The 25,626-nt window shown below is 36.2% G+C and overlaps 1 protein-coding gene across 3 annotated transcripts in view; it reads right to left on the bottom strand.

Annotated features, from left to right (window-relative positions):
- SP4 (Sp4 transcription factor) overlaps window positions 1-25,626 on the bottom strand; it is a 65,555-nt gene that overhangs the window by 22,406 nt on the left and 17,523 nt on the right. For all 3 annotated transcript variants that reach the window (XR_005084834.2, XM_037162304.2, XM_037162302.2), the window contains exon 4: window positions 1,809-2,037. Coding sequence is in view for 2 of the 3 variants with exons in the window: in XM_037162304.2 (XP_037018199.1) it covers window positions 1,809-2,037 (229 nt within the window). In the remaining variant the exon portion in view is untranslated. The remainder of the gene's footprint in view (window positions 1-1,808; window positions 2,038-25,626) is intronic.

Below are 25,626 nucleotides of genomic sequence, written 5' to 3'. Positions count from 1 at the left end.
TTGATCAAAGACCTAAATGTAAGAGCAAAAGCTACAAAAGAAACAAAAGTTTCTTTTTGTTTCTTTGCCCAAGATGCCCAAGAAAACTAGGCATCTTTGTGACCTCAGATTTGGTAATTAATTGTTGGATACAACACCAAAAAATGAAGTAACCAAAGAAAAGACTAAGCTTCATCAAAATAAAAACTTCAGTGTTTCAAAGGACATTATCAAGGGAGAGAGGACAACTCACAGACTGGGAGAAAGCATGTGCAAATCATGTATCTGATAAGGAACCTGTACTAGAATAAAGAACCTCAATGATAAAATAACAAAAAGAAATAAAACACCCAAAAGATATTAATAGATATATCTCTAAAAAGATACACAAATTGCCACCAAGCACATGAAAATATACTCTATGTCACAAGTGGCAAACAAAAGGCCCACAGGCTGAATGCAGGCTAAATCCAGACCAGCACCTTGTTTCTACTCAGCAGCAGCACCAAGCTCCTTGCCCCTAGTTAAGGAGTAGTTACATTTATATAATCCTCAAATTATATTCGGCCCTTTGAAGGCAGCCTTGAGGCCGATGTGGCCCCTGGTGAAAATGAGTTTGACACCCCTACTCTATGTCATCAGTCATCAGAGAAATGTAAATCAAAACTACAGTGAGATACCACTTCATACCCACTAGGATAGAGATCATCAAAAAGTCAGATTATAACAAGTGTTGGCTATAATGTGGAGCAATCAGAACCCTCATACACGGCTGGTGGGAACATAAAATAACACAGCCACATTGGAAAACATCTGGCAGTTTCTCAAACAGATCTAGAGTCACCATTATGAACCAGTAATTCCAATCCTAGGTATATGCCTAAGAGAATGAAAACATATGACCTCATAAAAAGTTGTATAAGAATGTTTACAGCAGTTTAATAGCCAACAGGTAGAAAATCCAAATGTCCATCAACTGATGACTGGATAAGTAAAATATTATATAGACATACAACAGAATGTTTTTGTCATTAAAAAAAATAGCCCTGGCTGGTGTAGCTTAGTGGATTGAGCATGGGCCTGCAAACCAGAGTATCTCGGTTCAATTCAGTCAGGGCACATGCCTGGGTTGCAGGCCAGTTCCCAGCAGGGGACGCATGAGAGGCAACCATACATTGATATTTCTCTCCCTCCCTCCTCCCCTTCCCCTCTAAAGGTAAATAAATAAAATCTTAAAAAAATAAAAAATAAAAATAAAGTGTTAATGCATGCTATAATACAGAAAAAACTTTCAAAACGCGCTATTTGAATAAAACCAGTCACAAAAGACCACATATTATATGATTCCATTATGTGAAATATTTAGAATAGGCAAATCTAGAGACAGAAACAGTTTCAGTGGTTGCCTAGAGCTAGAAGAGTTGGTGATTGAGGGGGTGATGGTTAAGAATATAGGGCTTCTTTTGAGGGTGACAATGTGCAAAATTAATTGTAGTTAATGGATAGCTACACGACTCTGTAAATACATTAAAAACTAGTAAAATGTACACTTTAAATGACTGAATTGTATGGTGAGTTTTACGTCAGTAAAGTTTAAACTTTTACATGCTAAATAAAAAAAGTAAACAATTGCAAAAAAGTATAAGGTACCAGGTAGAGAACCGTTCCTAGAACAGCTCAATTTAATCCTCTTCATGACAACATTATATCTCAACTTCTGGACTAAAAGAGCAAGTGATATTCTAATGATCTAAGTACCCAACCAATGTCTTGGTTTTAACAATGTTATACGCCCTCCAGAGAGAGAGTTGGTAATTGAGCATTTTTACCTTCCTTCTCCTTCCCTACAGTTAGGACAGGAACAGGCAACTCTTCGAAGCCTCTTGCCAGGCTGTACCTCTTGATCAGAAGCTTGCTGGCCTTGCTGCAAATGCACTTGTGTGAGTTGGTCAGGACTAACAGCACCTATCGTAGCATTAGCAATTCCTCCGACTGCTACAGTTACAGGAGCTATTGTAGCTTGTTGGACTTTGACTCCATCTTGTCCTTGCTGCTGACCTAAAAATAGGGAGAAAAAGAGTATTATAATATTTTCTACTCTAAAGTAGAAAAGAAAACACTAGTTTTAATGTGAACATTATAAAGCTGACCGTATTTGTTTTAATAGATAATCTATGTAAAGTACAAAAGCAAAGAGGTTAATGATTTATACTATGCCAATCCTCCTAAAATATAATTATTTTTACTTTAGTAGCTCAGGTTGCTTCTACATCTGGTTGGTACATCTACATACGTAAATCATTTAACTATCTTGTGGCTTAATTTCTCCATCTGTAAAATGAAGATAGTAATACTTGCCACCTACCTACCTCACTGAAGTGTTGTGAGGATTCATGAGACATTATTTGAAAAGCACTTTGAGATCCTCAGATGAAAGATGCTATATAAATACAAAGCATTATTATTACTTCCATAGTAAGCAACATACTTCATTCACTCCAAGAAAATGAATGAAAAATAACTAAAAAGATTAAGTTTTATGAACACCTCTCATTCCTAAACACTTCAAATTAAGCAAACATTTCTTTATTGGTGAGTTTTTTTTTTTTACACACATGAAGTTAAATTGCTTTGCAAAATGCAAAACCACCCACGTTTATTACCTACTGTTATTATAATCATAAAACAGACATTCAGAATATTATTATTTTCCCACTCATTTTATATAGCTTATACTTCACCTCTCAGGTTAGCACTTCTATGAATTTGGCTTCTTCACTTAGGGAAAAATACAATAAATAATATATAATATGATAAATAATAGCTATTTACATGGCTTAAATTGATCCTTATGTGCACGTGAATGGTGTCCAACCTGCCATTCAATAACATAAGCTTAATGAAGGAAAGCTTAAATATGACTCCATCTTCAAATCTTGCCTCTACTAATGTTCCCCGTTTTGGTAAATGTTACTACAATTCTCCTTCTTACATTCAAAACCTTAAAAGGTCAAATTTTATCTTACTTCCTTACTTATTAATTATAATCCATGTGACAGCCAAGTTAAAAAGGACATAACAGCAGAGTATAGCTCTTGCTCCCATCTTAACTTTCTGTTGTCAGTCAGGACCACCACCCTGGTCCAGGTTCTTGTCACTTCATGCCTCTACCAGCCTAAGACTCAGGCTACCCATCTAATCCTTCAAATTGCTGCCAGAAAAAAAATGTTTAAATGCTGTTCTGATTACATAACTTCCATGCGCAATTACTTTCAATCATTCCCCATTGTCTGAAGTCTGGCATTCAATGGACTCCACCTCAAAGACTTCACTCCTGGTTCATGGACTTCCTCCTAATGGCCAGATCCAATGTCCTTTTCTCAATGACCATTACAAGAGTGCTCTGCAGCATTTGATACCACTGATCATTCTGGCCCCCTTGAAAATTCCCATTCTCTCCTCACACTACTGTCATTTGGGAGAATTAACAATTCTTTGTTAATAAACCCAAACATATTCTTCCCTCTGATCTTATTCACTTCTCTGGAGCACCTGGAGCTGCTAATCTCACTCTCTTCCTGAAATGCTCTCCTCCTGGTATTTCTCTGATACTATTTGCCACTAGTATTCCTCCTCCTTCTCTAACCACACCCATACACGCCATTCCTTAGGATTCTGACTTCCCTTATTCTAACTCTCTCCTTAGGTTAGCTCATCCACTTGCATAACTTTTATTACTACCATGTGTATGTAAACAGCTGTCTTCCAAATCTGTCCCTTCTGCTCAAATACCCCTCATGAGTGTCATACCCTTCTTTGACATCTACCAGGGAACATTTCCACCCAGATTTTTCATAGGTAATATGTCTAGGAATCAAATTTCCTACTCTCTGAAACTAGCTCTTTTTCACTGTCCAAACAGAAAACCTGGAAGTCATTCTTGACTCCCCTTTATCCTCCTCAACAACAGTAACCTTCATTTTATGCTTACTTTATTAAATGTCTGACATATATTATTTTACTGTTGTATTTGAGGATCTATATACACCTCCTTTCATTTTCCATTCCAAAAAGTATATTGCTTGGGTATGTTAACACTTATAAGCAGCCCTAACTGGTGTGGCTTAGTGGGTTGGGTGTCATTCTGAACACCAAAAGGTCACTGGTTCGATTCCCGGTTGGGTCACATGACGGTGCTGAGGGTCAGGTCTCCCAGCTGGAGGTGTGCAAGAGGCAACCAATGGATATTTCTCTCCCTCTCTTTCTCCCTCCCTTCCCTTTTCCTAAAGATAAATAAATGAAAACTTTAAAAAAGATACCTCTAAACAAATGATCAGCCCCTGTGGTAATGGATGCTGTCACTGCATTGAGCTAAAATTATTATAGAAATTTCTCCTAAAGTGTCATTTTTAATACAATTTTAATAGGACATGACTTTTTAACTAGATGATTACATTTGCATTACTGAGACCATTACTCATTATAATTCAATCAGGAGGGTAAAAACTATAATAAAAACTAAACACAGGAAAAGTTGTTACAATAGGAAAAATAGTTGGTTTGTTGAAATGACTTAGTGTTTAATTTGTCAAGTAATAGTTGATGCTAAAGATGTTAGAATCTGTGCCAATAATAGTGCTGGTGATAATAAAGAGGATAAATCGCTATAGAAACAAATTATGTATTTATAGTTTCACAACACTTTTATTACTGAAATACCTGGAGAAAAAGGTTATTTATTAAGCTCTTCTGAAACTCTGGCTTCTAACCTCTCTGTTACCACACTGAAACTTTTAAAACATAATTTTACAAATAACATGAATTTCTAGGTAATGTACCCTTATCCTTCCATGCTGCCAGAGGTTTAAACAAAAATACTACAAGGCTGTTTGGAGCACCAAGACATTTTTTCTTATTCCTTTCTCTTTTTCTTCTGTTCCCTTTTTTCAAGTATAGAAACTGGGCCAAGGGTAATGGTGGGCCGTTGGTTAGTAGGTCGCATATTAGATTGCTAGATACTCAAGTAAATCTATATGGGTATTTGGGAAGAACTCTTTGTTTCTTGCATATTTTTCTTGAGCACTAGCTGGTGTGGTCTTTTGCCTCCACATAGCAATCAGATTTGAGACTTGTATTTAAGTTTAGAGGAAGATGAGAAAGCAGATTTAATTAGTTAAAGACAGTATCTTCCTTACAGAATAACATAGTTCTCTGGATACTGAAGCAGCGGGCCTATACCTAAGCCAATAAAGTATTACTCAGCCTTGAATTTCAATACACTTAGTTCCATATGAGACTTCACAGATTGGCCGAGTTAGAATGTTGTAATTCTGGCTTCTCTAATCAGATACCATCTTATTCCACCACAACATTAATCACGAATTATGTCTAAGAAAAGCTGTTCAGGACACAGGACCTCTGTGTGGTTTTACGTCCTCTGGTTATCAAAGTTCCTAGCAGACTGAAAGTACTACTTAATGAATGACTCTTAAATAAAATGTATGGTAACCTAAAATGCATGTAAACACAGAAGCTTTATTACAAAAGTATGCCAACAACAGATCACGGGAATACTAGATGATTCCTATTTTGCAAAAGACATGTCAAATGGGTGACAAGATAGTTAGAAACAGCATAAATGGACCCTTAACCACAATCACAGTCCTCTCCTGCTTCATGAGCTGGAACTCAGATCATTTAGAAGCACACACCAAAAGTACAGACCACAACCTGCCCCCGAAACCACTGAGTTTCTTTTCTCTCAGACATCGGATTTATCCTACAGCATGTGTTAACCCTCATTTCACAACAATTTTTTAAGAGTATTACAAAGTAAACTTTTAAAAAATGACAATTAAACTTACCATTTATTAATGGAATAATAGGCTAAGATTTCTCCCTTTCCAGCTATTTGAAGAAGGTAAATATAGCTGAGTATTACAGTTAGGTATATAGTTTAAGTTTTTTTCCTTATGATTTTAATAAAAGTGCATGCTCACCATAGAAAAGTATGAGGGAGCAAATAAAATCATCATATAGTACCACTATCATCATTTTGGTGTATTTGCTTCTAACCGTTGTTCTGTGCATTTTTATAATGACACAATTCTACTATGTAAACCATTCTGTTCTGTTCTTTCTCATTTTTCCTTACTACCTTCATGGGAAAACATCCTAGAACTGAGATTACTAGGTCAACAGATGTGAGACACTCCTAAGACTTTCTATACAGACTACAAAATTATATATATAATTATACAGGGTAGAACAAAAAGTAGGTTTACAATTTTGAGTACACAAAACAAAGAGTTTATTCTTACATTATTATTTACTGTATTATTTTTCCATATGAACAACAGTAAACCTACTTTTGCCCTACCCTGTACATATATTACAATATATGAGGAAGAAACCCTCCAAAAAATGAAAATTCTTTTCTGGAGGGTGGGCCATTTGTAGTACAGGATTCCCCCACTGGGTGAGTGTTCTAGGAACCCATCTATATCAGTATCCCAGCTGGCGTTGTTATGAGATGCTGCATTCAGCTTCAGTGACTTTTTTTTGAAGATCCTTTCATTGTGTTTGCCCATTTCATGATAGATGATTTACAAACACACCTGCCCACAAAGCACTGAGCATTCAGCATCTTTTGACCAAAAAACAGCATGACCCACCTTCCCCACTCTCTGTACTCACCTGATCTTGCCCTGAGCGACTTTTCTTTTTTTGTTTCCCCAGATGAAAAAGGCCCTCAAAGGAAAATGTTTTGCTGATGAGGAAGAGGTGAAACAAAAAATGGCAGAAGCACAAAATGTCATCAAAATCGATGAGTTCGAAAACTGGAGCAGTGGAAAAAATGCTCAAATAGCGTCTCAGTAGGTGTACTGCATCAAATGGAGAGTACTCTGAAGATGACTGAAGTTTGAACATGTAGCAATAAATACACAATATCTTATAAGTGAATTCTGGGGGATTTTGGGTGCCCCCTCATATAAAGCGCTTAATTCATTTGTATTTCCATTAAAAATATATTAGAAAACTGTTGCATCTCATGTACAAAGAAACACAGTTATGATTTAAAAAAGACAAAAATCTGATCTCACAGTGGTTTTTAACAGAAGTGATTCCTACTCTCACCTCTAATATTCAATATATCCTGGAGGTGTAAGCCAATAAAATAACATATAGAAGTGATAGATCTATTAAAAAAAACTCTAGAAAAATCAATAAACTATTAAAATAGTAAGACAGTCCAGCAAGATGGGCAAATACAAGAGCAACATAAAAAAGCAACAGCTTCTCTCTATCAATAAATTCATAAAGTAGACTTCTGCCAAGATGGAGGTGTAGGTGGACACACTGTGCCTTCTCATACAACCAAGTTTAAAAATAACAAAGTTTTAGCAACAAAAATGCAGCCAAACCACAGAAAACTGAACTATATGGAAGTCTGACAACAACAAACCCTTCAGCCAAACCAGTAACAGGGGCAGAGGCAGTAGCAGAGCGGGGTAGGGCAGGAAAGATCCACAGGACCAACCCAGGCGCTCAACCCAGGTGCGCCAGCAGCCATGGGCGGATCCCAGGTGTGGAGTAGCGGGCGGACCCACTGAGGGCGGACCAAGGTCACACATTCACACCCAGAAAAACCTGTGAAGGAGTGAGCAGTGAGATGGACTGCACAGGCCCCAGCGGTGGGAAGCAGCAGAGGGCACTGCTATTGTCCCTCTCTGACCCCGCCCCCACATACAGCATCACAAATAAGGGACCTGGGTGGCCCCACCCTGGTGAACACCTAAGGCTCTGCTCCTCATACATAACGGGCACGAACAGATCAAAACATGGCTCAAGAACAACTCAGAGCCCCAGAGCCCATAAACCTAAGCAAACAAGAAATTGCCAACCTATGAGAGGCACAGTTCAAAACACTGGTGATCAGGATGCTCACAGAACTGGTTGATTTTAGTCACAAATTAGAGGAACATATGAAGGCTAAACTAATTGAAACGAACGGAAATGCACAGGAAACTAATAGTAATGGAAAGGAAACTGGACCTCAAATTAAAGGAGTGGACCAGAAGGAAGAAAAAAATGACTGAACAGAAAAATATGAAGAAACGAGAATTCAAAACTTGAGGACAGGTTTAGGAACCTCTAGGAAATCTTTAAGCGTTCCAACATCTGAATTATAAGGGTACCAGAAGGGGAAGAGGAACAGCCACAAGTGGAAAACTTATTTGAACAAATAATAAAGGAGAACTTCCCCAATCTGGCAAAGGAAATAGACTTCCAGGAAATCCGGGAAGCTCAGAGAGTCCCAAAAAAGTTGGACCCAAGAAGGAACACACCAAGGCACATCATAACTACATTAGCCAAGATTAAAATGAAGGAGAGAATCCTAGAAGCAGCAAGAGCTAAGGGGACAGTCACCTACAAAGGAGTTCCCATCAGACTGTCAGCTGATTTCTCAAAAGAGACCTTATAGGCAAGAAGGGGCTGGAAAGAAGTATTCCAAGTCATGAAATCCAAAGACCTACATCCGAGATTGCTCTATCCAGCAAAACTTTCATTTAGAATGGAAGGACAGATAAAGTGCTTCTCGAATAAGATCAAATTCAAGGAGTTCATCATCACCAAGCCCTTACTACATGAAATATTAAAGGGACTTACCTAAGAAAAAGAAGATAAAAAAGATGAACAGTGAAAGGACAGCAAACTCACAGTTATTAAGAATCACACCTAAAACAAAAGCAAACTAAGAGGACAGCTAGATCAGGAGCAGGACCATAGAAATGAAGATCACATGGAGGGTTAGCAACAGGGGAGGGAAGAAGGAGAAGGGGGGAGAGAGAAGGTACAGAAAATAAGTAGCATAGATGGTAGGTAGAAAATAGGGGGGAAGGCAAGAATAGTATGGGAAATATAGAATCTAAAGAACTTGAGACGTGGTCATAAACTAAAGGGGTGAATGGTGGGGGAGGGGGTATGCAGGGTGGAGGGGAATGAAGGGGGAAATAGAACTGTAATGGCATAATCAATAAAATATATTTTAAAAAATAAAAGTAAAATAAATTTATAAAGTACAAGTAAATAAATCTATTCACAACATCAACAGTAAGTATGAATATCTGAGAATCAATTAAATTAGAAATGTTCGGGGTCTTGAGGAGGATTAAACAAAGGACATAAAACAAGACCTTAGTAGAGAGAAATGATTGTTCTTATATGGGAAGAATCATTATAAATGTGTTAATTTTTTGAAAATTAATCCATATGAAGTGAATTCAATGAGAAATTAATAAATTCTGCATGAAACACTAGTAGCTGATTCAATATGTAAAATATCAACCAAGATAATTTTGAAAAAGTAGAACAGTAGAATAAAGATATGTTACAAAGCCACAGGAATTGTAACAATGAGATAATGGCTTACAAATAGGCTCACATAACTGAATACAGGTTCAAAAACAGATGCATGCATACAAGAAAATGTAGTATATGATAAAATGACATTTTTGAAATCAGAGGGAAGAGTACAAAATAAATGTTTTGGATTGGGACTATTGGCTATATGGGTATGCATAGGGTGGGGGTGGGCAAAGAAATTTAGATAATCTCGTATTATACACAAAAGTAAATTGCAAATAGGTTTGTATTTTTTTAAAAAGTGAATGCAAAAAAGAAAACTATACAGAATCAAAAAATATTAGAAGAAAATACAAAACTACAGAATCTTTTAAACAAAACTCTAAAAGAAGACAAAAGGAAATGCTGATAAATTTGACTGTATCAAAATTTAAAATTTCTAAAGACAAGCAATCAAGCCCTGGCTGGTGTAGCTCAGTGGATTGAGCGCTGGCCTGCGAACCATGTGATCGAGGTTCAATTCCCAGTCAGGGCACATGCCTGGGTTGCAGGCCAGTTCCCAGTGGGGGACACATGAGAGGCAACCACACATTGATGTTTCTCTCCCTCTCTTTCTCCTTCCCTTCCCCTCTCTCTGAAAAAAAAAAAAAAAGACAAGCAATCAATCATCTCCAACTATCAATTGCTTAGATTAAAATCTGTGAAGTAATTATTTTTCCAGATTTTTATCTTGCTCTTATACTCTATTCCCTACCCTCCTGACTGCTCCTTCAAAACAGATCCAGGATCCAAGCATTTCTCCACCACCTCCACTGTTTGCACCTTCCGAGCCAATGTTTCCCCTTGATGACTATAATCATTTCCTAACTGGTCTCCCTGCCACTACTGCCCTCCTCTATAACTTCATTCTTAACACAGTTCCCAGAAGACTCGTTCTAAAATGTAACTCAGATCACATCACTTCTCTGCTTAAAATCCAACAGGTTCAAAATACTATTTTAGGTACATGTGTTTTATAGCTATGTTTTTCACACACAGTCTAGGAAATGAGGTTATCTACTAGAACTGATACGGTAAACCAAAAAAATGTTGATTTCTATAATATAAAACCTGCCAAGAAGGTCTAGAGGGACTTCTTACTGTTCTGAATAATCACAAAACAATTCTTAACCCAGCCTAATTTAGATTTATTTATTTCCTCTACAGATTAAACTTGCAGTCTGTCTAAACAAATGTCTAAGGACCTCTGATGATATATACAGGCAAGAATATGTCTCTACATTGCCAATAAATTTTAATATATACAGTCTACAGTAGACTTTGGTTTGCTTTACAATCTGATTTAAAACAAACAAGGAAGTTCTGTATTCCTAAAGATAAAAAGAAAACAAAACTAGGTATACCTCTGGCTGGGTGGGAAATAGGGAAGGAAATGGAAAGAGATGATTAATGCGTCTGCATTTCTTTATGAGGTTATGACAATGTCCTAAAATTAGATGAAGTGATAGTTGCAAAACTCTGTCAATATACTAAAAGCTGCTGAATGTAAACTTTAAATGGCTATACTATATGGTATATGAATCATACCTCAGTAAAGATCCCCCCCCAAAAAAAAGGGAGGGGGGAGGAAAAAAATTCTACTTTGTTGGTCCTAAATCTCAACTATTGGTCCTCAATAAAGGTAATTTTGTCTTCCAGGAGTTATTTGGCAACATCTGGCAATAATTTTGGTTGTCACAACTTGGAGAACTACTACTCATATTTAGTGGGCAGAGACCAGGGATGTTGCTAAACGTCCTACAATGCACAAGACAGGCCCCAAAACAAAGAATTATCTGGACTAAAATGTAGACAGTGCTGACATTAAGAAACCCTGCTTAAACTAAACTTCCAAATAACTCATAATCATTGCTCTCATTTATTCAGATCATCATAAACAATAACTAATTTCAAAGTATATGATAATTTATAATATGGTACATTTGTATGATACCTGTTATATAAAAAGTATAAATTACCTAAGTCTCAGAAACTACACGACTCTGAATTACTATCTTTACAAAAATAGTAATATAAATTCGGGAATAGGCTTTGACAGCTTTCACAAACGTAGGACTTGCATAGAGTCCATAGTACATTAGTAGTAAAAAGAATACTATCCCAAGTTTGGAAATTATGTTTATTAATTACAAAGACCTGTTATTATGTGTTGTCCTACAGATGAACTATAAACCGAAGGAAAATGGGCACATACTCATAGATGGAGAGCAGGATGACAGCTAGTGGGGAAGAGGGGAGGTTAAGAGGTAGAGGGATTGAAGAAAAAGGAGAAAGGACTCATGGACATGGACAAGTGTGGCAACTGCTAGAGGGAGGGGGGTATAAGGGGACTAAATAGGTAATGGAAAAATACAATAAAGGTTAAATTAAAAAATATTTTTAAAAGAGGACTGCTGAACACACACACAAGAAAAAACTGAGTGCTCTCTGTGCTTCTTAAATGAAGGTGAACCATATTGGCCAATGACTTCCAGAGTATTTACATACCATGGGTCATGTTAATTTGTAAACCAATACCAAGCTACTGGGTAGGCACAGCAGTTTAGCAATCAAGAGCTTAAACAGTTGAGCTTTGGGGTCAGACAGATCTGTCTTTGAGTTCTAATTCTCTCTGCAGTTTCTTCTTTTGGGAATCAACTGAGATAATGTAATGTAACACTCTTAGCACAATATAACACAATATCTGGAATATGGTAGGGGTGTGTGCAAGGGGCAGCTGATTAATGTGTTACATTAATCTTACCTCTCTCTTTCTCCCTCCCCCACCTCCAAAATAAATAAATAGATAGATAGATATATAGATAGATAGATAAATGTAACGTGATTATTGTGAATTGCACAGATGACGACACTCATTTCTAGATGATCAAGATTTAAGTGGCATAGGCCCTGGCCAGGTAGCTTAGTTGGTTGGAGCATTGTCCCCATATGCCAAGGTTGTATGTTTAATCCCTGATCAGTGCACATACAAGAATCAACCAATGAACGCATAAATAAGTGAAGCAACAAGTCAATGTTCTTTCTGTCTCTTCCTTCCTCTCTCCAATCAATCAATCGATCAACAAATAAAATGTTTTTTAAAATATTTGTATCAAAACCAAGAATTGAATCATGGTCTAATTCTAAGGTGCAGGCATAAAACTACAAACGTTGGTTAAAACTATTATGAAGATAAAATCAGATAAGAATTTTGGTCTGGGTCACAAGGAGGGCAATGCATCACTGACTGAGACAAAGACACCCAGGAGGGGAAGCAAGTTTGGAAACAAAAATCAATTGTACACTCAAGATGCTTCCTATGAAACAGAACCCCAACTCAAACTTCATCATCAGGTAGAACTACGCCACCTCCCACATGTCACTCTTGGCACTGCCTCTTCTCTGACCAGTGTCATTTAACGTCTGTCATTCCTCCTCCCAATACTTTTGAATGTCATCTTAAACCTCACCTTGTTCCCTAGTCCCTTAACTGGGCACACTAAATCCAACAATCCTCCTCTGGCTTCATTTTGCATTCTTTGCAAATTCCTTGCCTCTTTGAACTTCTGCCTTATCTGGTGGTAATTCTTCTCAAAAACAATTCTTCAGAAAACACGTTCAGTTTTCTTCTAAATCTCATTCTGTCTCTTCAGTACTTCCCTCTCAACTACCTCTATGTTTCTATTAAACCAATCTCCTTGTAACTAGATTAGCTTCTGACTTCCATGTCGACACTGTGCAATCTAAAACATAAATCTGACCATGATATTCCACTTCTTAAGGTCCCTGATAGGCTCCCTGTAGCTTTCAGTATACTATTAAAATGCCTCATTATGACAAGGGAATAGTCTCCGTAACCTGGCCCCCTGTCATCATGACCATAGCACATGAACTCTTGGTCTGAACACACGAAACTCTCTGTAGTTCCCGGATCACCCATTACATAACCTGACCTTTTGCCTGGAATATCCTTTCTCTGCCAATCTGGCTAATTTCTAGTCATTCCACTTAAACCTTCCTTGCAAATTCCCTCATATAATTATATAGCACACTTCTATGATCTCATAGAAGACAGGTCCTTCTATTGTAAGCATTATCACACTATACCATAACTAATGTGGTATCTAACCCCAACATCCTTGCTCCAATTATATACTTACATACTGTTTAATGCCTTATTCATATTATGGTATAGATACCTAGCACAGTACTTGGCAAACAATAGGCTCTCAATATTGGCTAAATGAATGAACTTAATCATAGTCTTAAAAAGCCTTTTTAAGCCCCCAAGATACTCTCCTTTTCCTGTTTTCATCAAACTTTTCCACCACTTGGTCGTTATTTCCAGCACTCATTCATCAAGTTAAAAAATGCTTTCGGTTTTGCTGTAGCATTCATTAAGCTTTATAAAGTTATACTGTCTTACAGAACATTCTGCAATAATAAAAATATACTTTATCAGAGCTGTTCAACCTCAGCCTCCAGCCACATGTGGCTGTTAGCTATTCAAGTGTGGTTTGTACAACTGAAAAAATGTTTAATACTGATTAATTTTATCTTAAATAGTCACATGTGGCTGGTGGCCTTCATATTGAACAGCACAGTTCTCAGGTCTTATTAAATGATTCAAACGCCACATCCAATAAACTTTTCTCAATACACACGCTCCAACTCATCTTTCAACATTCAACACTCTGAGATTCCTCTTAGCTTTGACATAACACCCTGTTCTCTTCCTATCTCATTGACTGTTCTCACTTTTCTGAATTTTCTCCTTTTGTCCCCAAAAGACTGTTCTCATCCTTGCACTTCAAATTCAAAACTGTCTCCTTCATCAATTTCGCATACTGGCATAATTTTAACCACCATCTCTATGTAGATTTCTGCACCTAGAATATCAACATTGATTTCCTGATCTCAGATCCAATCTCCAAACATAAGTATCTCCAATGGAATGTTTTACCATCAACTCAAATTTAACAAATAATCAAATTTAGGTTCATCTCCCTTTTCTCAATGTCATTTCTTGTCATGGTATAATCACTGTCATAGTCACCTAGGCTCTTAACATAAAAAATTACCCTTACGTTATTCTTCCTCTGTATATTCATTCATCAAATCCTGTCCAATGTTTCCTTAAAGTCTCTTGAATCACACGCTGCACACCCAAGTTCATATTTCCCATCACTGATATGTGTGTGAACTAACTCTATGGTACCAAATTAACTTTCCTGTTTCTTCTCTGTCTGCTAGACAATAAAACTAAAATAGCACTTTATAAATGAAACCTCCCTTCCCCTAACCCTCCAAAAGTACATTCGTACTCCTTCAATGACCTGTCTGTCACCTATCCTTGGTCTGACAGTGTCATTCTATAGCCAGGCTTCTACCAACCTTGCCAATTTTCATTTCCATCATTTCCCTCAAAGTCTCCACTAATTAAACGGTCTACCAATTCTTTCTTAAATAAGGAAGCATATTCCAGCTTCCTCTATTTTGCATCTGTTGTTTCTTCAGTCTAGAATGCTTTCTTTCCCTATTCATGCTTTTTTGGGCTTTTCTTTCCTTCAACAATCAGTTCAAGCCTCCTGGGCTTCATGAAGCCTTTATTTCTGCCCTGATTCTCAGCAACTTATTCCTGTTCTTAATTTCAATGTCACTACCTTTTGTCATTCAGTCTGCTTTTGATATACACCACTGTACTATTACTTCCATGTACTATCTTTAATTTTAACGAACATTCTCACTCCTCAACTAAAACAGAAGCTTACAGAAGGTAAGGACTGTGTCTGATACCATCTTTATGCTCCAGAAACTTAACTTTGTTCCTACCCTTAATATGAACTTAAGGAATAATCACAAGACAGGTGTGTACTGTACTTGAGAGGTTGCAAATAAGAAAGAGAAAGTCAACAACCAGGGACACTACAACTAAATGGGTAAAATAGGAAGTAACAGGAAGTAACAGGAAAAAAGCAGTGAAAGCAGAGAATATGGGCAGAGGCAAACACACATCAGACATTAGTGTATCAACCACCTAAAAATAGCAAAATCTGCCCTTGCTGGGTGGCTCAGTAGGTTGAGCACCAGCCTGCAAACCACAAGGTCATTGGTTCAATTCCTGGTCAGGTCCCTGTTTGGGGGTGTGCGAGAGGCAATCAATCAAGTTACTTCTCATGCACCAATGTTTCTCTCCCTCTCTTCTCTCTCTTAAAAAATAAATAAAATCTTTAAAAATAGCAAAATTGTCTAACAACAAATCATGAAATGACTCAGAATTTTTCTGTTTTACAGGCAATTCATCAAACAAGCAATGCTCAAAATAAATAAAAAAAACTTAGGGTTTGTGTTTTGTCCTTTTTTCCACCTACAGTGATATTTATTTAATGAAATCTGATATAGTGAGGCAAGCTATTAGCTTGTCAGGTGGATATGAGAATTCCCAACTACTGGAATGATAGCATTAATTGCACAGAAGTTTATAGCTAATCTGTCAAGCCCTGGAAATACACAACTGGCATTCAGTGTTACAAGGGTACCATATGCCCTGTTGGTTCTTAGGGTTACAGCTTAAAATAGCTGCATAGTTTAGGGCCAAGAGAGGCTGGGCCAACACTGCTGGGCTGTCCTGGATCAGTCTAACCCCACAGACGACTATTTTAGGCTACATCTCTAAACAGCAAATGGAGCAACCAGGAAATACTAGCTTTCTACTTTCAAGTATACATAAACTAGCCACGGATTTGTCTCTAACCATGTAAGAACCATTCTATATCCTCTACCATGCAATCCAGACCCATCTTCAGTTGTAGGGAACTCAATCCTAGTCATCTCTTTTCACTTTCAATTAAGATGAGTATGAGTACATCTTTGAGGGAAAAAGAGATTTAAAAAAATGATACTTTCTTGAACACAAATAACGTCTGGCATGTTTAGTGGCAGCAGTTAGAACACAGGCAAAGAGAAAGTTTTATTCACTCACACAAATTTACAATATGATTAATTTTTTTAAAACCTCACTTATTAAAGTACAGCATAGTCTATTTCCTTATAGTCCATAATACTGTAATACCTATGTATGGTCCCCAATGGGTACTAGCAATAACAGGGGATACACTTTCTAAAGTATATGAGATATGTCCGGCATAAGTCCAGCCACTGTTAATATAACGAGAATGGTTTGCGCAACATCGATGTAACATGGCAGCCAAAGAGAATGGACTAGAATTCGCATGTGTGAACAATGACGACTTCTCTGTACTAGTCAGTAGGAGCAGTAGGCACCACTGAGTAAGTGTGTGTCCTGTGTGGCCGTCACATTCAAAATGACTGAGCGAGTAGAGCAGTAAATCTGCATCAAATTTTGCATTAAGTATGAATATTCCTCTGAAAAATATTCAGATGATTCAGAAGGCGGCAGCTATGGGCAACTGGTGATTGACAGATTCATCAGGACAACACACCCACTCATGCATCACATCTCATACACAATTTTTTTGTGAAATAAAAGTTTTTTATTGACTCAGTTTTTTTTTGACTCAGCTCCCTTACCGCCCAGATTTGGCACCCTCCACCTTCTGACTTTTCCCATAACTAAAATCACCTTTGAAAGAAAAGAGATTTCAGACTGTTGATGAGATTCAGGAAAGTATGACAAAGCAGCTGATGGTGACTGGGAGAACTGCATGAGGTCCAAAGGTGCCTACTTTGAAGGGGACTGAAGCATCATTGTCCTATGTACAATGTTTCTGGTATTTTGTTCAACTGATATCTCTATTCTTCATATTACATGGCTAGATACCTTCTGGGCAGACCTCATATTATTATCTAACTACTATACTGTACACCAAAACTAATACAAAATAATACTGAATGGAAACTATAATTTAAATTTAAAAAAAAAATCTCATTTGTAAAAATAAACCTTAAAAACAGGAGAACTGCTTGTGCATTTGATGGAAGAGACTAACAAACAATTTAAAAATGTGTACAGATCATGACAGAAACAAACTTCACTATAAGATTATAATCAAAACCTAATTCTTTTAACAAACAAGTAATGATCTCTACACTTCTTCTCCAAAACAGTTATAAGAACTTTTAACTATTTTTGACCTTTTAATTTCTTCAACACAATGAAGCCCCAAAAGGGTATGAATTTACAATCCTTTTATTATTTTACAAACTAGTGGTTTATTTCATTAATTGCTCACAGCTAAGGTATCTCAATATTACTCCACATATGTGAATTTAATCATGATATATGGTAATGGGTGGGAAATAAAAGGTAGAAAATAAAAGAATAGAAAAAAAACACTGGATCACACTCATATCCCTTTCTGCTTTGTCACGTTAGAGAAGTAAATTATTACTTTACTTTGTATTTTGTTGTCCCTTGGAAAAATTCAATGTGCTTCATCACCTTGGGAAGACATGGTCCATTCTATATGCTTTGGTATATTTGACAGTACGCTTCTGGTACTATCAAATACACTTTGCCTGCTTACGGTGATGATTATACAAAGGAAAGAAACATGCAAGTGTTCTTATTTCTAAACCTAGTAAATACTATAAAAACTTAGAGAATGGCTTGAAACAAAAAGGCAACAAAACTACATTTGGTTACATTTTTTAGAAAACTTAAAGTATTACTAACTCAAGTTCTTCCAAAGGCTGACAACAGGATATATTACATTAAAAAACTTGGTTTTAATTAGTAAAGAAAGAGTTGTGAATTATTTTAAAATCCTAAACAAAAAAAAGCATAAAATTTGGCCCTGGCTGGGGTGGCTCAGTTGGGCATCATCCTGTAAACCAAAGGTTCGCCAGTTCAATTCCTGATCAGGGCACATGCCTGGGTTGTGGTTCGATCCCCAGTCAGGGAGGCAACCGATTGATGTTTTTCTCCCATGCTCCCTCCTTCCCCGTTTCTCTAAAATCAATTAAAAATTATCTTCTTAAATGATTAAAAATGCATAAAATTTGGCCAGCCTTACAGTAGTACCTGGAGTATGGCTGTCCAGGTGAGTATCTAATGTTTCAGTATGAAATGGAACTATAAGGCTAAAACACAAAAAAACATTCAAGTGTTTCAGGTTAACTTTTGGTAGCAATTACAAAACACAAAGTCAATATAAAACTGAAACATATCATTAAATAAAACTAGAAGATCAAAAAAAGATTTTATAGCATTACAGAATACTGAACTTTCTATGCTATCAAGGGGACTAATAAAATGATTATCTTTTATTTGATTACCAAAAAGGGCAAAAGCATTCCAATATGGTGAAATCTAAAGTTTCCACTTACTACAGATGAGTAATAAATACTAGTCCTCAAAATAACTGACAAGTTTTAAAAGATTCCCACATGCTCATGGAAAATAGAATCCAATAATTAAATACTAAACAAAATTTTTTCAGTAGAGCTGCATCTACTTGGTCAAATATTGACCCAGCACCAAGCATATGCAGGGCACTGTCAACACACACTGGAGGAAGCCAAGATAACTGCGTACTGTCACAAGTATTACAGTGGACCATTACTTAGCTCCCATTTATAGCTATTTTTTTCCATTACAAAAGATGAAAATAGTGGCAACAAGAATATCTCAGGGTCTCTAACACACCAGATATTGGAGCTGGCAAGAAAAGAACAGATATAGTAAATCTGGAAGGTAATGAAAAAAAAATTTTATCTAAGAGTTCCAAAACAAACCAGATTATTCTATATCATTTTTCATGATTTAAGGTACTATACAGAAATTGCTAACTGCTTATTCTCTGATCAAAAATTATAATTTCTCTATATAATTATAATGACTCTTCAGATCAGTGATTAAATGGAATTGAAAATGGCAAAAAAAACCAAACAAACCCTCAACTATAATTTCTCTCAGAATATCAGAGGATTTCTTGGGTAGCAGCTGACATGCAGTTCTAAAACAAGTGAAGAGGCAGTTAGTTCAGTATGTGGAAGATTTTCATGGGCAGGGACAGAACATCTTTCCTCAGTGTTATCCCCTGCTTAATTACTATCTTCAAATGTGGAAAACCAACTTGATGCAATATTTATAGAAAGAGCTAGCAAGACAGAACACAGTAAAAAGCTATTTCACCTCAAATCTTGTATATTTACCTCTTAATATTATGTCTACCAAAAAATAAATTTTAAAAAACCCCACTAAGAAAAACTGACTAAAATTCTACCTCATTTTTTGGTTAACTGTAATTCACTGATCTCTCAACAATTTCTCCCCATATTACTCAGTGTTCATAATATGACTGACTTTGATCCAGTCAAATTTAAGATAAAAGTACAAATACTGGGAAATTGTTAAGACAAAGCACCTAGCTTAAAGATTTTAAAAGTTTCTAAATTTGTAACATCAAAAACAAAATTAGGAGAAAAAAAGAGCTGAGATACAAAATCTGGTGAATTTTGGACATAAAATATCTAGATTCTATTATTTAAAAGTTTATGAAATAAAATTTAAATAACTATATTAATTTTATTTTGGTAGATGAAATAACTATATCAATTGGAACAGTTAGTTACCTAGCAACCAAACCACCACCACTTGGGAGAGGAGAAAACAAAATTAACTTTACAACCTTATTCCCTTGAGAGATGGAAGAAACAAGAAAAATGTGCCTATAATTTTCTTCCTAATAAAAAAGCTTAAGACACTTGCATGTCTATTTAGGTCTCAAGGAGTTAGATTTGGGTTTATCCTGGCTTTGCCAACAACTACAGGCGCGAACTACATCTCCACTTTGGGACTCAGTTTTTTCATTTATAAACAAAAAATGCTAAACCAAAGATGATCTGTACAGGTAGCTTAGAGATCAGAATTTTTAATTTTCCAATGAGGTTAAATAAAAATTTTTATGTACATACTTACACATGAGTATACACATATATACATGTAATATGTGTATATTTACCTACACACAAATGTTTATATCTCAACACCATTCTGAATCTCTGTTCAAGTTACTTCTACAGCAATGTTAAACTTAACAATATTTACATTATTTCTTAATGATAAGACTCTGTGATAGGTTTACAAGATGAATCAGCAGCCTACTATTTTAAAATATAATGTATGAATAGAAAATCTGAGGTATAGTAAGGCTAACAGATTCCAGGATTGCCACTGAAAAGACTGTGTTATTCACAGTTCTCAAGAGGAGGGGGCATACCATGTCACAGGTGCCACCTAGGAAAAGCACCAGGGTTGGTCAGAAGACAGAGGGACTGGGAGGAATTGTGCACAAGAGCCTATACTGTGGTTTCCACAAGAAGGGAAATGCAAAGCAAGATAAATGGGCTTAGGATTGGCTAGTTCTAATAATTTCAGGAAGCCCTGGGGCATAGGGGCCGTTCTGAGTTGGTCCCTGGCTCTGGGGTAGTGATTACAGTAGGGGAACAGTGGCCTGAAGTGTGAGGGCTAATAAAGGATGTAGTTGGGAAGTGGACTCTGGATTGGTTGGTTTGTATTTGAAAAGCACATTCAAGGGGGAGTTGTTTACTATCTCTAGGAATAGTTAACCCTGGAAGGGGTAGTCCCTCTGGAATCAGCAAGGCCCCAGATGTCAAAGCATCAGAATACAGAAACGTAAAACCCACAGTTAACACACCCAATTAAGCTGAGTAATAGAGAAGTCTCATTTCTACTGGATATTTAATGAACACTCACTGTATACCAGCATTGCACTATATGCTGCAGATACAAAAATGGCCATGTAATAGAAAATGAGACTGCAAAAAGCTAAACACATACACTATTAATTTATTTAAAGAGTTAAGTTTATAAAAATTAACAAAAGTTTACATCTATTTAGTGCTTTGGCATTTAGAAAACATTTTCACATGTTACTCCACTTAATCCTCAGAAAAACCTTGTGCAGTAGGCAGGCAAGAAAGCTAAAGGACATCCCCACATTACAGAGATTAACTGGCAGGCCAGGGTACTGAAGCCTGGTGTTGATTCTTGTCCATTGCTGTTTTCACCGGCACTAAAACCTCCTTCATTTTAAGTTAAACCTATAGTATTATCTAGAAACAAATAGCTATTCGTCACCACTGAATACTGATTTCTCAATGGCCTTTACTGGAACAAGTAACATATGGAAAAGCATGTAGGATTTTTAATAGCGAATGAAACAAATTCTTTCCTGGAGTACTTGTAAATGGTATTTTAAGGCATAATTGTCTTTGTTTTTTTTCTTTTTCTTCTCCAGTTTATGTGTAATAGTAGATAGAGCAGATCTCACAAAACCTTTCTAAGATATAATTTCCAAAATAGCTCTTTTATTTTATAGTAATTATAATTAAATATGTACCTTTAAGAGTTTCTATACATTTAAATTAACCTACCAAATCAAATCCAAGCAACTATTATATTAAAAAGAATTCTGAACCCTTACTGGTGTGGCTTAGTTGTTTGAGCATTGTCTCACAAAGCAAAAGCTCAGTGCTGACTTCAATTCCCTGGTCAGGGTGTAATACAAGAGGCAACCTATTGATGTTTCTCTCCCTCTTTTTGTCCCTCCCTTTCCTTCCCTTCATTCTATAAATAAATAAATACAATAAAAGTTCTTTTGAAATCCCTGTGTTTAAAAAAATTCACTTTATCATTATTTAATTTTTAAAAATTCTCCACAGAAGTCATTCTGTTAGTGCATCTTAACCTCAGTACAACCCACCATTTAAAGAGCACTTTTCTCCCCAGGTAGCAGATGGAGTTCAGTATTAAGCTCCATTGGTTCCGGTAGTTGTGAGTTTGAAAATGGTATTTCTGCTTTAATACCTTTTGCAGAAAAATTTTAAATTCCCATAAATGAAGATATGACTAGTGCTCTTAAGAGACCTCTTTGGACTACAAATCAGCTGTCATATTATTCACATTCTAGAATAAGAGTAAAAAAGTTTTCTCCTTTGGAACGAAACACAAAGATCCACCTAACTCTTCTACTTTTAAATTTGTAGATTTCACACTATTATCCCTGGGCAGGCTGACTAGAGAATTCTGTCAGAACATGCTAAGGGAATAAAATGAACAGGCAGGTTGGGATGGTTACTGTAAAGTTGGAGAGCAAGAATGCAGCAGGCCCACAGTTAAAACCTTTGGTCACAAGATCAGAAACCAGCTTTTGGAAGGGTCAGAGGGTAACACTGAATAAGAGATCTCTCTGCAAAGTTACAGTGGCAGTGCTTATTCTCACAGGGCTTTCCATGCTGTCTGCTGGCTAGAGAAGCTCTGGCCTAAGCAAGCACACTCCCAGGCTTTAAGGGCAGATGGTCTCTAACCAGGCACCTTTCATGTCTATATCCACTGGCAGGGGCATTCTGAGAAGTCAGATCAGGTCCCAGATGGTAATCTGAATGCTCAAGGGTTAAGGGTCCTGGCCCCCATCTTTACTGCTGCTGAAGACTGGGCACGTGCCTAGTTGAAATCATGGTGGCAAATTATTTACTAGGAAATTTTGTAAATGCTTTGTAAGACTCAAATCTAGATGACCACCCTTCTTTAAAGGACAATAGCATTAAATTTATTATTAAATTTGGCTTCAAAGGTCTGCCAAAACAAAAATGAAACTTTATATATTTTGAAACGCTGACAAATCTCATTCAGTTTTACTCCAAAAAATAATCAATTTGATTTAAAAACTAGAAATGCTGGTAAATAATATTTTTTACCTGAGTTTTCCTCTTGACTCACTAAAAAAAAATTGAAGCTCAATCTGGTCTACATATATTTTTGTGCTTAAAATTATAGAATTATAACACCAAACAAAATATCTCAAATTATTTCACTTTTACAAATACATACAAATATTTTACTGTAACGAGGAAAATCCCAAGATCTCCGAAGGTGACACACCATTTAATGGCAGAGAGTACCTGTACAGATAAAGAGCACAGAGCTTTTTCCTAAATATGTCATAGTTACTTCTACTGATCACAAAGTGTTATGGAATGAAACATGTTTGCCTTCCAGTTTGAAAATTATACAATTATCACTATCAGTTCAGACAGAAATCAAAGAATTCTTTCTAAAGCACTGAAAGTTGTCTCCGTTCTTTGAGTTCAACAATCGAATTTTCTTTGTGGCTTGAGGTAAGGGTCGCAGTGTGAGGAAATGGGCTAACTTGTTAGAATTACACCAAAATGGGTTGATATCCTTAATTACAGGGTAGGATGGAGAACAAGAAAGGTAATAAATAGGTCCACAAATATAGAATATAATCCCCTTAGTATTTTATTCAATGTTTATATAATGAGTAAAAGCACATATGTAAATGCACATGTACACACAAGCCCACAAATAAAATAAACTCAATCATGTCTTTCTTTTGCAAGCACTGACTAAACTAAATTTACTCTATTCTCAAATACCATAAATTTACTCAGCTATATCAATCTCTTGTAAGATATAAACTGGACTTTAATTTTCTTCAGTAGTTAACTATAAGAATGAGGGAAAAAAGCCTTTTAAAACTTTATGAAAACTGATTTCTTTGGCTCCAAGGATTTATGATCAAACATAAGAGTTGTGAAGCTAGGCCTGACTGGTGTGGCTCAGTGGACTGAGTGAAAGCCTGAGAACCAAAGGGTCACTGGTTCCATTACCAGTTAGGGCACATGCCTAAGTTGCAGGCCACGTCCCCAGTAGGGAGTGCACCAGAGGCAACCACACACTGATGTTTCTCTCCCACTCTTCCCCCTCTAAAAATAAATAAAATCTTTTAAAAAAATATTTTTTAAAAAAGAGTTGTGAAGCCATATGGAAACTTGGTTCCTATTTAAAAATGTTATTGTTTATGCTATTACAGTTATCCCAATTTTCCACCTTCTGCCCTCCTAGAAATTGGATTCTTTTCCCAATATCCCATGTGTTAATTCTGTAACACTGGGCAAATTATTCAGAGACTTAGTTTTCTCAACTTATTAAAAATATCAATAATCTAAGATTGAGATAAAACCCACCTAGAACAAAATATAGGCCCCATGAGTAGAGAGCATGTCCATTTTATTTCTCTAGCACCTAGAACAATGTCTGTTATACAGTGACAGTTATTTTTATTATTTATTCACTAGAAGGCAAATGTAAATGTATAACATCCCTATCAACTGAGTTAATGCTACATAAAAATGACATGCAAGATTATATGAACACAAAGTCTCTATATACAATTCTTATGGTCTTTGGTTTTTCTTCTAATAAAAGATTTTATTGATTTTAGAGAAAGAGGAAGGGGAAGGAGTGAAGGAGGGGGCGAGAGAGCAAGAGCAAAAGAGAAACATCAATTTGTTCAACTTATTTATGCATTCGTTGTTTGATTCCTGTATGTGCCCTGACCAGAGATCAAACCTGCAACCTTGGCGTATTAGGATGACACTAACCAACTGAGCTATCTGGCCAGGGCTCTTTGGTTTATCTTAAAATCATTTTTAAAATGATATTCCTTCCCTTCATAAAGGAGACTGAAATTCATACCTACTGATATGTCACATACTGATCAAGAAGCGTGTTATGAAATACAGGCCTCCTGTATTTGACAATTTTATTACTTTCATATTAACATAATTAATAAAAATATTAATGCACATAAATATTACTATATGTTGATCACATTTAATACTGCTTTATATATAGTAATACATTAGGTGTTATTAATATTTTACACTTGTTAACAAAAGTGAAATATAAGACTTCTTTATGGTTTATATTCATGGAATCTGTTTTTAAAAACTCATTCAAAGTTTGTTTATAATAAACATACACTTAGTAAAGGAAATGTTCTTACTACCTTCAAATTCCCAATCGATCAACACAGGATGTGACAAAGTAATAAAACCTTTTTTAATTCCAACTCTCTCTGTGGCATACATGACCCATGTCCTAGAGAAGTGATTTTCAACCGGTGTGCTGCAAGACTTGTTAAAACATGCAATGCCTGATTATTTAGTCAGGGGCACCTACCTTTCTTCCCTTAGACTGTCAAGTAAAAAAATGACAACAGCCAACACAACAATAGTCGTCTGGTATAAATGCCCTGTCTTGAAGCATATATATATATATAGGTGGTACAACAGAGTTGTATCTTATTGGTTTCACATCTGATTGGTTAACTGTTGGTACCAGAAATCCTTATATACAAGTATAGGTACCTAATTTTTTTAAAGTCACTTTGGAACAAAAAGGCTAGGTTAAATACTATTATTATTTTTACT

Source organism: Artibeus jamaicensis, unplaced genomic scaffold, assembly GCF_021234435.1.
Source record: "Artibeus jamaicensis isolate MK-2021 breed Jamaican fruit bat unplaced genomic scaffold, CSHL_Jam_final contig_3230, whole genome shotgun sequence".
NCBI classification, from domain to species: domain Eukaryota; kingdom Metazoa; phylum Chordata; class Mammalia; order Chiroptera; family Phyllostomidae; genus Artibeus; species Artibeus jamaicensis.
This window is presented reverse-complemented; position numbering and strand designations above follow the sequence as displayed.